This window comes from Pecten maximus, chromosome 9, assembly GCF_902652985.1.
Source record: "Pecten maximus chromosome 9, xPecMax1.1, whole genome shotgun sequence".
NCBI lineage: Eukaryota > Metazoa > Mollusca > Bivalvia > Pectinida > Pectinidae > Pecten > Pecten maximus.
Window position 1 is genome coordinate 5288342 of NC_047023.1, and position 16821 is coordinate 5305162.

At 34.0% G+C, this 16821-nt stretch overlaps 1 protein-coding gene across 2 annotated transcripts in view; it reads left to right on the forward strand.

The window, feature by feature from the left end:
* LOC117334185 (dual oxidase 2-like) overlaps positions 1–16821 on the forward strand; it is a 62515-nt gene that overhangs the window by 26684 nt on the left and 19010 nt on the right. For both annotated transcript variants that reach the window (XR_004534058.1, XM_033893663.1), the window contains exons 12-21: positions 875–1071; positions 1798–1919; positions 3983–4150; positions 4849–4959; positions 5278–5498; positions 5712–5897; positions 8430–8652; positions 9924–10017; positions 10687–10868; positions 11072–11159. Coding sequence is in view for 1 of the 2 variants with exons in the window: in XM_033893663.1 (XP_033749554.1) it covers positions 875–1071; positions 1798–1919; positions 3983–4150; positions 4849–4959; positions 5278–5498; positions 5712–5897; positions 8430–8652; positions 9924–10017; positions 10687–10868; positions 11072–11159 (1592 nt within the window). In the remaining variant the exon portion in view is untranslated. The remainder of the gene's footprint in view (positions 1–874; positions 1072–1797; positions 1920–3982; positions 4151–4848; positions 4960–5277; positions 5499–5711; positions 5898–8429; positions 8653–9923; positions 10018–10686; positions 10869–11071; positions 11160–16821) is intronic.

Here is a 16821-nt window from a genome sequence, read left to right on the forward strand (position 1 = left end):
CTAGGTATGAGTCTCTCTATATATTGGCTGACAAATGTTATCTCTAGGTATGAGTCTCTCTATATTGACTGACAAATGTCATCTCTAGGTATGAGTCTCTATATATATTGGCTGACAAATGTCATCTCTATATATTGGCTGACAAATGTCATCTCTAGGTATGAGTCTCTCTATCTATTGGCTGACAAATGTTATCTCTAGGTATGAGGCTCTCTATATGTTGACTGACAAATGTCATCTCTAGGTATGAGTCTCTCTATATTGGCTGACAAATGTCATCTCTAGGTATGAGTCTCTATATATATTGGCTGACAAATGTCATCTCTAGGTATGAGTCTCTCTATATATTGGCTGACAAATGTTATCTCTAGGTATGAGTCTCTCTATATTGGCCGACAAATGTTATCTCTAGGTATGAGGCTCTCTATATATTGGCTGTCAAATATTATCTCTAGGTATGAGTCTCTCTATATATTGGCTGACAAATGTTATCTCTAGGTATGAGGCTCTCTATATATTGGCTGACAAATGTTATCTCTAGGTATGAGGTTCTCTCTATATTGACTGACAAATGCTTTCTCTAGGTATGAGTCTCTCTATATATTGGCTGACAAATGTCATCTCTAGGTATGAGTCTCTCTATATATTGGCTGACAAATGTTATCTCTATATATTGGCTGACAAATATATGAGGTTCTCTTTATATTGTCAAACTTGTGTAGTAGATGGTGTGATGTTAGTGGCTTGTCCAGTACATGGTGTGATGTAATTAGTGACTTGTCTAGTACATGTGATGTGATGTGTGATGTAGTATATTTTCAGCTATGTAAATATAACTACAATCTCTAATGCTAACTTTTAATTGTCAATACAGGCCATAGCTAACCTACGGCAGATGTACATTGATAAAGGACTGAATGGCACTTTTCCTGATGATATAGACCTGTTCACTGGGGGTCTCATGGAGACCACTTTTGATGGGCCAGGGCCTCTTTTCCGTGCCATTTTGGTGGAGCAGTTCTGTCGTATTAGAGATGGGGATCGCTTCTGGTATGAAAACTTGGACAATGGGTAAGTTACGAGAATCTGACACTGTAGGATCTGACCAGGTGAGCTTATGCCAGGCTCAGTGTCCGATGTCTGTTCGTCTCTCGTCTGTCAATCGTCCGTTGTACGTCAACATTTCTTTTAAATCTCTACTAGCCCTAAACTCCTGGATGTATTTTGATAAAATTTTGCATTATTCAGCACAGGAGATCTAATGCTGTAGAAAAGGAGGGTGTGGCTTCCTTGGGGTCGGTGGGGCAGGGCTCTATAGGGGAAATTGAGGAAATCCTTTAAATTTCTTCTAGTACTGAATTACTGAATGGATTTTGATGAAATTTGGTTGGGAATGTTATTGGTCAAAGGAGATCTGATGTTGTATAAAGGGAGGGTGTGGTTCCCTTGGGGCTTGGAGAGAGGGCCTAATAAGGAAATGTTGCAAGAGAAAAAAAACAAAATAAACCTTCTTCTTCTTGAAGAATGACATGCTTTGATCCATATTTAGTTTAAGCCATAAAAAAGATATAAAAATATTTGTAATGTAACTTTGCAATGATTACTGAAATATCCAGGTGGGGAATGCAGGCCCTCTGGGCCTCTTGTATGATGAATATTTTATACAATAATCTGAGGAATCACATTTTATGTTTATTTCAAATACAAAGACTTGCTTTATAGAAAACTGGTCGAATTTGTCCTATTAACTTCATGCTTACCAACCCTGATGATATTCCTCAATATTTGGTTTTACAGATTGTTTTCCCAGGCTGATATTGACATGATCAACGGCATTACAATATTTGACATCATTAAGAACGTCACAAACGTAGATGAGACCCAGATACAGACTGATCCCTTCATACATGCAACTAACGGTACGTCAGTCAAGTCTGTGTCATCTGTCCAGTATAATGGTAGAATTTGATGCTGCTAATGGTACGTCAGCCAAGTCTGTATCATCTGTCCGGTATAATGGTAGAATTTGATGCTGCTAATGGTACGTCGGCCAAGTCTGTATCATCTGTCCGGTATAATGGTAGAATTTGATGCTGCTAATGGTACGTCGGCCAAGTCTGTGTCATCTGTCCGGTATAATGGTAGAATTTGATGCTGCTAATGGTACGTCGGCCAAGTCTGTGTCATCTGTCCGGTATAATGGTAGAATTTGATGCTGCTAATGGTACGTCGGCCAAGTCTGTATCATCTGTCCGGTATAATGGTAGAATTTGATGCTGCTAATGGTACGTCGGCCAAGTCTGTGTCATCTGTCCGGTATAATGGTAGAATTTGATGCTGCTAATGGTACGTCAGCCAAGTCTGTATCATCTGTACAGTATAATGGTAGAATTTGATGCTGCTAATGGTACGTCAGCCAAGTCTGTATCATCTGTCCGGTATAATGGTAGAATTTGATGCTGCTAATGGTACGTCGGCCAAGTCTGTGTCATCTGTCCGGTATAATGGTAGAATTTGATGCTGCTAATGGTACGTCGGCCAAGTCTGTGTCATCTGTCCGGTATAATGGTAGAATTTGATGCTGCTAATGGTACGTCAGCCAAGTCTGTGTCATTTGTACAGTATAATGGTAGAATTTGATGCTGCTAATGGTACGTCAGCCAAGTCTGTATCATTTGTACAGTATAATGGTAGAATTTGATGCTGCTAATGATACGTCAGCCAAGTCTGTATCATCTGTCCAGTATAATGGTAGAATTTGATGCTGCTAACGGTACGTCGGCCAAGTCTGTGTCATCTGTCCAGTATAATGGTAGAATTTGATGCTGCTAATGGTACGTCGGCCAAGTCTGTGTCATCTGTCCAGTATAATGGTAGAATTTGATGCTGCTAATGGTACGTCAGCCAAGTCTGTATCATTTGTACAGTATAATGGTAGAATTTGATGCTGCTAATGGTACGTCGGCCAAGTCTGTGTCATCTGTCCAGTATAATGGTAGAATTTGATGCTGCTAATGATACGTCAGCCAAGTCTGTGTCATCTGTCCAGTATAATGGTAGAATTTGATGCTGCTAATGGTACGTCAGCCAAGTCTGTGTCATCTGTCCAGTATAATGGTAGAATTTGATGCTGCTAATGGTACGTCGGCCAAGTCTGTGTCATCTGTCCGGTATAATGGTAGAATTTGATGCTGCTAATGGTACGTCGGCCAAGTCTGTGTCATCTGTCCGGTATAATGGTAGAATTTGATGCTGCTAATGGTACGTCGGCCAAGTCTGTGTCATCTGTCCAGTATAATGGTAGAATTTGATGCTGCTAATGGTACGTCGGCCAAGTCTGTGTCATCTGTCCAGTATAATGGTAGAATTTGATGCTGCTAATGGTACGTCAGCCAAGTCTGTGTCATCTGTCCAGTATAATGGTAGAATTTGATGCTGCTAATGGTACGTCGGCCAAGTCTGTGCCTTATATTTACATTTGTGTGTAAGTCCAAAATAAATGGGGTCAGGGGATGTGCACTATACTATAATCGGGTCATTGCAACCTACATTTGGAGGACAAAGGTCAGTTGAGTGGAAAAACATTCAATACTTAGTTAGGAAGAAGGGAAGACATGGTTTTGTTAATCACAAGCTTCAAATGATCACAAGCTTTGTTTTTTTCCTCCTTACTTAAACTTATTTGAGCTTTAAGTTTAAAATTTAATATCACTGCATCTCAGAAAAATTTTATTTAACGATATGCTGAACTAGACTAGAGTCACTTCTGTTTGTATTTGTTTCATCACTTTAAGAGAGGGATGAAATATTTTTGTTTATTCCTGCCATTTTTTTTTTCAAAACCAGAGGTAAGTTTATTTTGTTAAATTGATTTGGTTGAAAATATTAAATATCTATTAAATAATCTATAATGCTTTTGATGATGTTCTTGTGACTTTCTAAGGCATGTTCCATGTTACTATAGTAACACTTTTTGTTACAGATATCTGCCCTCAGCCTCAGCAGCTAAACATCGACACTACTATCAACCTGAATGGACAGACATCACTCATCATAGAGAACTGCACAGGCTTTCAAACGTACGACTATTTCTTCAACAGTGAGATCTCATTCGCTCTTACCTTTCTAGCCGTCGGACTCTGCATACCAGGTAAGATTATAGGAAATGTTATTATCCCAGTTGGTTGACCCTCTCTATAATGATGGAATGGACAGTTGATTTAATGACAGAAATTTATTAATAATTATTACGAAGAATTTTTGTGCTGATCTGTGTTGACGATTAATGGGATAGCTTGCTTATATGGTGTTCTATATACTTTGTAAAGACGAATGACCTTGGCCAATACCGAAGGTCACAAGAGCCTTACTTGTAAAAACTGTTACTCAGATAATTTTCCCTGGTTGTAATCAAAAGATTAAATGTCATGATACAGGGCTAAATCTTGCAATGTTTTGCAAAGAATTTCCTGAATGGAAAGACCTTGACCAATTTTCAAGGTCAAAGCAGTCAAATGTTGATAGACAGTGTATTTTTTTTTTTTTTAAGAACTTAAAGACCTAAAATCAACTTTGGGTTAGTAGCTTGCTGCAATATACATAGCTCTACAATATGTTTTTTATTTCCATGTCATGTAACTCACTAAATATAAGTAACTACATTGTATTTCAGACTCATGCGACTGTTATGCCCATGGTATCTTGTTTCATCTGTTTTTAATGCCTATTAGAAGTCATTCTTGTCAGTAATAATATTGGTCAGCAAAGAATCTGATTTCAATGATAAATATGTCAAACATCATCACTTTAATTGTTTTCTCATGTATCTGATATTATATTTTCTATTAGCAACTGTTGGAATTATGATTCTGCTGGCTAAACACAGAATAAAGAAAATGGTCTTGAGGAAAAAGAAAGTTGCCAAGAAAGTCAAAGGTGGTGATCCTAATATGTTTGATGGTAAGTCAGATTCTCAGGTTTTTGGTATTTTAGTATTTTACTGTTTGGGAAAATTTCCTTCTATATATAAAAAAAAAAAAAATCTTATGGAAAATTAATTAATATACAATAACTATGTACATGTATATATATTTTTGTATTTTACTGTTTGAGAAAATTTTCTACTTTAAAAAAAATAAAATAAAATTCTTATAGAAAGTTAATAAATATATATAATTGAATATGCACACTTTATTGCAATTTCATGGGGTTCCTCGATCTTCTGTCAGAGAATCACGCAAGTCAGATGTACGATAAAATATGATGCTCTTCTTTTAGTTTTGGAATGGGTTGGAGCCAAAGACGGAGAGCGGAACATAAAAATACGCTTTGACAGCCAGCGTCGTAAGATACATGTCAGCGATCGGAGAGGCAAACCTCTTCGCATGATTGACTTGCGGCAGCGTGGAGATCTCCAAATTCGACCCATCTATGTATGGCTAGAGGACGATCATTCCCAGACAATGTGTTCTGTACGGGCCGAGGGCGAAATTGATCTGGTACGGTAAAACTAACGAGAAAATTATCATTTAAAACATTAATAGAAGCTGGCTGAAGTGTTTAATTTGCCTTCACCAACATTTTAGGATTTGTCATTGTCTACTGCATTGAGTATATAAACTTTATTTGTTGAGTTGAGATCGGTAGTAGTTTACAGCCAAGATTCTCTGAGACCTGGTATAGTATTTACAAAGCTAATTTGTTTGTATCAGGTTCTGAAGTTTGCTGACATGGACGACCTGGCAGAATTTGTCCAAAGGTTGGAGAATTTCCTTAACTCAATCGGTGTTGAAATGAACCAGACCCACATGAGACACGATATCATTCTCAACAATGCCCAGACCAAAGAAAAGCGTCAGAAACTCCTGGACAAGTTCTTCAGAATTGTGTCACTCCAGGTAGGTCATACTTATTTCAGTATACAGTGGAACTTCGTTAACTCGAACTCGGATAACTCGAATACCCCGCCTAACTCGAAGTACCTCGCCGGTCCCGGCCGAATTCTCTCTTTATCTTAGTAAAAAAAACTCGGAAAATTCGAATTAGGATAACTCGAAAAACTAGGATAATACGAAGTAAAAATTTTGTCCCAACAATAAAAATCCTACTTGAAATGTTCGAATAACTCGAAGTATAATTTTCATCGATCGGTGGCAAACGCCGACATTTTTTAAGAGCTAAATTCCGTTTGTAATACTGAACATATCGGCACTACTAACCTACATGCTATTATAAGTGTTTCATAAATTCATAAAAGAAATTGCCGGTTGAATCTAATAACAACAAGTCTTGGTGATAAAAAGTACTGCTTTACTTACATCAGGTAATTTCCCAAGGCGGTCGCCGATATCAGTACACACGATAGTCAACAACTCATCTACCCGTTCGCTCAAGCGGAACTAATCTCTGACACACCGGTAGATCTACCCGGCTGATGTTTTTACAGGTGTAGAAATGACACAGTCACCGGCGCCTATTAAATCTTTAAACTGCTGAAACAATAGCGTAATTACTGCCAAGGTGTTCAGAGTACAACTGTAACGGTCAGTGCTGTCTATTAAATCGGATAAAATGCCAACTCAGTTACAGTAACATTTTATACGCACATTCGCAGCCCAACTTCCGGTGCTAATACATATGGAAATGGCGTGGTTATCAATAAAAAGTAAGTAGGCCGATCAAACAGTATCTTATATATGTCCAATAAAAGGTAATGGTTCTGTTACGTTTTGTATGCAATTTGTGTTAAACTTAAACGGTTATTTGTTTTGACATTAATAACTTGTTATTTTGTCGAATTCCGTTTTATCGTTTACCTTTTGCAAACATGACTTGCACATCAGATCGTTATTGAAGTGACTAAGTGAAAGAAACTTCATCGTGACTGTATATCGGCAAAACTACACCAAATTACAAGTGACATAACGAAACATTACATATATATTTACATGTATTGACCAGTCTTCACACTAAACTGATGAGCGACAGAGCGAAGTTATAATGATTATATAATGTTGACAAATATTGACCAAACTCTTCACCAAAAACGATAACTCGCTTAATTCGAACACTCGGATAACTCGAAGTTTTTTCGTGGTCCCGTCGACTTCGAGTTAACGAAGTTCCACTGTATATAAGAGTAATTAAATTTTATTATTTGATATTAAAAACATCAGGTTCTGATATTCGTGAATTTGTATGTGTTTAGCTAGTGTAACAGGCCGGGTTTTAATTGTAAATACTGTACATAGTTGTATGGTCGCCTTCTAGCTTCCGGCTTGGGGGAATTTCCCTTTAGCTCAGTCGGTAGAGCGGCGGACCAGTAAGCCGAGGGTCACGGGTTCGATCCCGGCTGGCTGCACACTTACGACTCCTTGAACTTTTACATTGGTGCCGCAGACCACTCCAAGTGAAAACAAGAGGCTTCCTTGGAGATAGAACCTGGGTTGGTGTGTTCGGGGGCGAACATGTTTGAAGGAGGGAGTAGTGTAGCAGGCCGGGTTTTAATTGTAAATACTGTACATAGTTGTATGGTCGCCTTCTAGCTTCCGGCTTGGGGGAATTTCCCTTTAGTTCAGTTGGTAGAGCGGCGGACCAGTAAGCCGGGGGTTGCGGGTTCGATCCCGGCTGGCTGCACACTACGACTCCTTGAACTTTTACACTAGCAAGAGGATAAGTTACGATGGTAAAATATGTTGGACTCTATAAAACATTGTTGATTTGGTATTGGGGGAGCGTTTTATAGATAATAGGTATTTATGAAGAAATATCTGGTTACAAAAGATGAGTTCATTGCCAGTATAGGCTATTTCAGGTAAACACATCGTATACCCACAAAATAACACAAAAGCTTAAAATTAACTATTGAGTAATATTATCAGTATGAACATTAGGCTTTGTCAGTCTGGATGAAAACTCCACAAAACTTAAGATAATTAAAACTACTGAATGTGAGTTGAGTCACTGTGGAATACTTTCACATAGTTTGACAAATAATAATGGATGGCATGTGGCAAAAGCAGATTAATGACTATTTCTAGAAGTTTTTTGTGACAATCTTAACCTTATATATACAAAACCTATAGCCTATAGAATCATAGACTAATGAATCTATGTTATTTACAACAAGATTATCTCATGTAGATAAACCTAAAACACAAAATTAAGGAAATCGTATACGTATTATAATCAATACAATATACATACAAATGTAGATATATTACTCAGCTTGTATTTAATGAAACGTTGGTACTGCAATCTCTTTCATAGTTGTAATTTTCATAATTCAATACTATCGCCACCCTGGTTATAAATCAGCCATCGACCAAAGGTGGCAATATAACAAGTATAGAGTGTAGGTACTTTTCCGGAGGAAAGGAAATCTCTAGTTTAGCTGAAGCCTACAATTCTGAGTTTGTTGTTCATCACAGGCATTCCAAGGTACTGCTGAGGATATGGCGATGGAACCATTGGACCAGGAAACAGCCAAACAGCTGGCCGACATCAAATTGACCCGTACAGAATTCGCAGAGGCATTCGGCCTGAAACCGACCTCAATCTTTGTCCGCAATATGTTTCTGTTGGTGGATTCTGACAAGTCCGGCTTCGTAAACTTCCGAGAATTTTTGGACTTCTTTGTAGTTCTGTCATCACGTGAGTTTTTGATTGACACCTAAAGATACATGTAGATATTAGTCAAGGAAATCTGGCTTTGTTTCTTTCTATCCAATCAATTTTTTGCTCACCTGTCTGTCGTCAGTCATCTATCGTCAGTCCGGTCAACTTTCCAATTAAACAACTTCTTCTCATTAACCAAGAATCCCATGGCCATGCCATCTGCCTGATAAGATGAAGTCTGACGAAGTTTGTGTTGAAAACTTACCTCGACCCATATTCAATCTCACAGGGTCACAGGGGACAATTTTTTAAAAACCCTTGAACATCTTCTGATTAGCCAAATGGCACTGAAGCATGGTAAGTTCCTAAGATAAATCCTGATAACGTTTAAAGGCTTTACCTTGACCCAATCACAGGGATCAAATTTGTTACAACATTAAATCTCCTCACAAACCAAAAAGGCCTATATAATCATGATATTTAGCTGGTCATTTTCTGGGATGGAACCCCACAATATGTTTATGAAAAGAAATTGCCTTGACCTATATTCTAGGTCACGGTGATCTAATTTATCAACATTCAAATAACTTCTTCTCACAAACCAACAGGCCTTGAATCATGATATTTAGCTGGTAGAGTAACATAATGTTTGCAAAATGAAATGAACTTGACCCATATTCAAAGTCATAGTGGTCAAATTTGTTAAATCATTCAAACAGCTTCTGAGAAACCAAAGGCTGAGAATCGTGATTCTTAAGGTTTCTTTGATAACACAAAACAAACTTTATGAAAATAAATGACATTGATCCATTCAAGATTATGGAGGTCAACTTTGTTCAAACCCTCAAATAACTTCTGATTAAATAAATGCCCTAGAATCAAGATTCAAGAAAATTTGAATAAAAAGATGAACTTTGACCATAGGAAAGGTCACAGGGTCAAATTTGTTAAAACATTCAAAGGACTTCATCTTATTAGCAAAGGGTCTAGAATCAAGTTCTTTTGACCAGTGGAGTGATGTTGACCTATTGCACTTTTTGTTTAAATTAACTCACCTGTCTTGAAGCAATCTCTTTAAAACGTTTGGTAAGGTTTTAACCCTTGCATTATTGATGATTTTTTGATTGAATGATTTTTCCTCCATTTCTACATTTTGATACAATAATCTATGTCGCAGACGCTTGTTTGTCTTTTAAACATTTCCAACTAATTCAAGCTTTGAATATTGAGTATGAAGGTATAAAAATGGCCAAAATGGTAGTATCAGAAAATGATCATTATATGACAATTTTGCTCTATTTATACAGAGGATGCGGACAGCAAAGTGCAGCTGATTTTCAACATGTACGACATTGGACAGAAAGGTGTACTCTCCAAATCAGACTTCGCTAAAATGATAACGTAAGACATTCTTAAAAAAAAAAGATCTTTTGATGACTAAATCATTAATTGTTAATCACTAAAGAACGGACAGATAATTAAGAATACAAAATTGCTTCTGCTCTTGTTAAAGAGACCAACCAACCAATTGTTTTCCCATAGACTTTAGTGTTAACGTTTTGGAGTATTTCATTCAAAATCTTGAATTCAATATGACAATTATGGTTTATAACAAAAGTTTAGGGTCTGATATAACACCTAATCAAAAAAAAAAGTTGGGTCCTTCAGCTCAAATTTTCTCCAGAGTAGCCATTTTGAAAATGGGTGAATTTCACAGTAAAAATTTTCAAAAATCTTAAATGTTTACCTGTTAATTATTATTACCTGAACTTTTGGGAAAAAAATCCATCGGATTTACGAAATTTATATCAACATTTCTTATTGATAGTTACCTATCAGGCTACATATCTATTTTCTCACTTCATAACATACTGGCCAATCAGTGGCTGCCAGACATTTTATCCTTGGCTCAACGTTCTATACACAGGGGCTGTTTCAAAAATATATTTTTTCAATTGGTTGGTTGTTCCCTATACTAGCACTACGAATACTTAATATATAACATCAGTTTATAACTATTGGCTTGTACATGTAAATGATAATTTCCTGACTATTTTATATCTAATGCAGATCTCTCCTGGACTTATCAGACTCGACCTTGGACAAAAGTAAAGTCACTGACCTCATCTCCTCAATGTATCGTGTTGCTAATGTGAGAGAGGGATCTGATATGACATTTACAGACTTCAAAAAGATCTTTGCAGATGAGGAATATGCCAAAACACTAGCTAACGCTAAGCTGGATCTAGATGGTAAAATTTTACTCAGATTATGAATTAAGAACCTAACTGGAGTTTGAATAAAAATATTTTGTTCTTTTTTGAACACCATTTTCATAAACTTCTTTTTAAAGACAAATTGAGAATTCTGCATGAGGCTGATTCCAAATTGCCTAAGATATATACTACAGAAGATTCTGTTATCCATCAGCACTTACGAATCGTTTCTTTGACAGGAATGTCTGGGGAAGCTCAATCTCATAATGTAAAGAAGAAGCATGGCACCCTTCACTCCCGGAGTCAGACACTGATGAGGAATTATGGGTAGGTATTCCTGATTGGTATAACATTTCCCCAGCCTTAAACACTGTCTTTTTGAACACTTAACTTACTGACCTTGAAAATCAAATGTTGTATTAATGTATAAATTATGTATGATTATATTATTTGGTGTACTTCATTTCCTGTGATTATTGTTCATAGAGAAAAACCAAAAAAGAAGAAAAAGAAAGAGTAAGTGAAAAAGAACATAAACTAACAATATAGTCACAGACAAAGTACACTATAATACTGTCAATATAGTCACAAAGTACACTATAATACTGTCAATATAGTCATGGACAAATACACTATATATACTGTCAATATAGTCATAGGCAAAGTACACTATATATACTGTCAATATAGTCATAGACAAAGTACACTATATATACTGTCAATATAGTCATAGACAAAGTACACTATAATACTGTCAATATAGTCATAGACAAAGTAAACTATATATACTGTCAATATAGTCATGGACAAAGTATACTATATATACTGTCAATATAGTCATAGACAAAGTACACTATATATACTGTCAATATAGTCATAGACAAAGTACACTATAATACTGTCAATATAGTCATAGACAAAGTACACTATAATATTGTCAATATAGTCATGGACAAAGTACACTATATATATATATACTGTCAATATAGTCATGGACAAAGTACACTATATATATACTGTCAATATAGTCATAGACAAAGTACACTATACATACTGTCAATATAGTCATGGACAAAGTACACTATATATATATACTGTCAATATAGTCATAGACAAAGTACACTATACATACTGTCAATATAGTCATGGACAAAGTACACTATAATATTGTCAATATAGTCATAGACAAAGTACACTATATATATACTGTCAATATAGTCATGGACAAAGTACACTATAATATTGTTGATATAGTAATGGACAAAGTACACTATATATACTGTAAATATAGTCATGGACAAAGTAAACTATAATACTGTCAATATAGTCATAGACAAAGTACACTATATATACTGTCAATATAGTTATAGACAAAGTACACTATAATACTGTCAATATAGTCATAGACAAAGTACACTATATATACTGTCAATATAGTCATGGACAAAGTACACTACAATACTGTCAATATAGTCATGGAAAAAGTACAATATAATATTGTCAATATAGTCATGGACAAAGTACACTATAATATTGTCAATATAGTCATGGACAAAGTACACTATAATATTGTCAATATAGTCATGGACAAAGTACACTATAATATTGTCAATATAGTCATAGACAAAGTACACTATATATACTGTCAATATAGTCATGGACAAAGTACAATATAATATTGTGAATATAGTCATGGAGAAAGTACACTACAATACTGTCAATATAGTCATGGAAAAAGTACACTATATATACAGTATATTGTCAATATAGTCATGGACAAAGTACAATATAATATTGTCAATATAGTCATGGACAAAGTACACTATAATATTGTCAATATAGTCATGGACAAAGTACACTATAATATTGTCAATATAGTCATGGACAAAGTACACTATAATATTGTCAATATAGTCATAGACAAAGTACACTATATATACTGTCAATATAGTCATGGACAAAGTACAATATAATATTGTCAATATAGTCATGGAGAAAGTACACTATAATATTGTCAATATAGTCATAAACAAAGTACACTATATATATACTGTCAATATAGTCATAGACAAAGTACACTATAATACTGTCAATATAGTCATGGACAAAGTACACTATACATACTGTCAATATAGTCATGGACAAAGTACACTACTGTGTATATATACTGTCAGTATAGTCATGGACAAAGTACACTATATCTACTGTCAATATAGTCATAGACAAAGTACACTATACATACTGTCAATATAGTCATGGACAAAGTACACTATAATATTGTCAATATAGTCATAGACAAAGTACACTATATATACTGTCAATATAGTCATGGACAAAGTACAATATAATATTGTGAATATAGTCATGGAGAAAGTACACTACAATACTGTCAATATAGTCATGGAAAAAGTACACTATATATACAGTATATTGTCAATATAGTCATGGACAAAGTACAATATAATATCGTCAATATAGTCATGGACAAAGTACACTATAATATTGTCAATATAGTCATGGACAAAGTACACTATAATATTGTCAATATAGTCATAGACAAAGTACACTATATATACTGTCAATATAGTCATGGACAAAGTACAATATAATATTGTCAATATAGTCATGGAGAAAGTACACTATAATATTGTCAATATAGTCATAAACAAAGTACACTATATATATACTGTCAATATAGTCATAGACAAAGTACACTATAATACTGTCAATATAGTCATGGACAAAGTACACTATACATACTGTCAATATAGTCATGGACAAAGTACACTATATATACTGTCAGTATAGTCATGGACAAAGTACACTATATATACTGTCAATATAGTCATAGACAAAGTACACTATACATACTGTCAATATAGTCATGGACAAAGTACACTATAATATTGTCAATATAGTCATAGACAAAGTACACTATATATATACTGTCAATATAGTCATAGACAAAGTACACTATATATACTGTCAATATAGTCATGGACAAAGTACACTACAATACTGTCAATATAGTCATGGAAAAAGTACACTATATATACAGTATATTGTCAATATAGTCATGGACAAAGTATACTATATATACTGTCAATATAGTCATAGACAAAGTACACTATATATACTGTCAATATAGTCATAGACAAAGTACACTATAATACTGTCAATATAGTCATAGACAAAGTACACTATAATATTGTCAATATAGTCATGGACAAAGTACACTATATATATATATACTGTCAATATAGTCATGGACAAAGTACACTATATATATACTGTCAATATAGTCATAGACAAAGTACACTACATACTGTCAATATAGTCATGGACAAAGTACACTATATATATATACTGTCAATATAGTCATAGACAAAGTACACTATACATACTGTCAATATAGTCATGGACAAAGTACACTATAATATTGTCAATATAGTCATAGACAAAGTACACTATATATATACTGTCAATATAGTCATGGACAAAGTACACTATAATATTGTTGATATAGTAATGGACAAAGTACACTATATATACTGTAAATATAGTCATGGACAAAGTAAACTATAATACTGTCAATATAGTCATAGACAAAGTACACTATATATACTGTCAATATAGTTATAGACAAAGTACACTATAATACTGTCAATATAGTCATAGACAAAGTACACTATATATACTGTCAATATAGTCATGGACAAAGTACACTACAATACTGTCAATATAGTCATGGAAAAAGTACACTATATATACAGTATATTGTCAATATAGTCATGGACAAAGTACAATATAATATTGTCAATATAGTCATGGACAAAGTACACTATAATATTGTCAATATAGTCATGGACAAAGTACACTATAATATTGTCAATATAGTCATAGACAAAGTACACTATATATACTGTCAATATAGTCATGGACAAAGTACAATATAATATTGTGAATATAGTCATGGAGAAAGTACACTACAATACTGTCAATATAGTCATGGAAAAAGTACACTATATATACAGTATATTGTCAATATAGTCATGGACAAAGTACAATATAATATCGTCAATATAGTCATGGACAAAGTACACTATAATATTGTCAATATAGTCATGGACAAAGTACACTATAATATTGTCAATATAGTCATAGACAAAGTACACTATATATACTGTCAATATAGTCATGGACAAAGTACAATATAATATTGTCAATATAGTCATGGAGAAAGTACACTATAATATTGTCAATATAGTCATAAACAAAGTACACTATATATATACTGTCAATATAGTCATAGACAAAGTACACTATAATACTGTCAATATAGTCATGGACAAAGTACACTATACATACTGTCAATATAGTCATGGACAAAGTACACTATATATACTGTCAGTATAGTCATGGACAAAGTACACTATATATACTGTCAATATAGTCATAGACAAAGTACACTATACATACTGTCAATATAGTCATGGACAAAGTACACTATAATATTGTCAATATAGTCATAGACAAAGTACACTATATATATACTGTCAATATAGTCATAGACAAAGTACACTATATATACTGTCAATATAGTCATGGACAAAGTACACTACAATACTGTCAATATAGTCATGGAAAAAGTACACTATATATACAGTATATTGTCAATATAGTCATGGACAAAGTACAATATGATATTGTCAATATAGTCATGGACAAAGTACACTATAATACTGTCAATATAGTCATGGACAAAGTACACTATAATACTGTCAATATAGTCATGGACAAAGTACACTATAATACTGTCAATATAGTCATGGACAAAGTACACTATATATACTGTCAATATAGTCATGGACAAAGTACAATATAATATTGTCAATATAATCATGGAGAAAGTACACTATAATATTGTCAATATAGTCATAAACAAAGTACACTATATATATACTGTCAATATAGTCATAGACAAAGTACACTATAATACTGTCGATATAGTCATGGCCAAAGTACACTATAATACTGTCAATATAGTCATGGACAAAGAACACTATACATACTGTCAATATAGTCATGGACAAAGTACACTATAATACTGTCAATATAGTCATGGACAAAGTACACTATACATACTGTCAATATAGTCATGGACAAAGTACACTATATATACTGTCAGTATAGTCATGAACAAAGTACACTATATATACTGTCAATATAGTCATAGACAAAGTACACAATACATACTGTCAATATAGTCATGGACAAAGTACACTATAATATTGTCAATATAGTCATAGACAAAGTACACTATATATATACTGTCAATATAGTCATAGACAAAGTACACTATATATACTGTCAATATAGTCATGGACAAAGTACACTACAATAATGTCAATATAGTCATGGAAAAAGTACACTATATATACAGTATATTGTCAATATAGTCATGGACAAAGTACAATATAATATTGTCAATATAGTCATGGACAAAGTACACTATATATACTGTCAATATAGTCATGGACAAAGTACAATATAATATTGTCAATATAATCATGGAGAAAGTACACTATAATATTGTCAATATAGTCATAAACAAAGTACACTATATATATACTGTCAATATAGTCATAGACAAAGTACACTATAATACTGTCAATATAGTCATGGACAAAGTACACTATACATACTGTCAATATAGTCATGGACAAAGTACACTACTGTGTATATATACTGTCAGTATAGTCATGGACAAAGTACACTATATCTACTGTCAATATAGTCATAGACAAAGTACACTATACATACTGTCAATATAGTCATGGACAAAGTACACTATAATATTGTCAATATAGTCATAGACAAAGTACACTATATATACTGTCAATATAGTCATGGACAAAGTACAATATAATATTGTGAATATAGTCATGGAGAAAGTACACTACAATACTGTCAATATAGTCATGGAAAA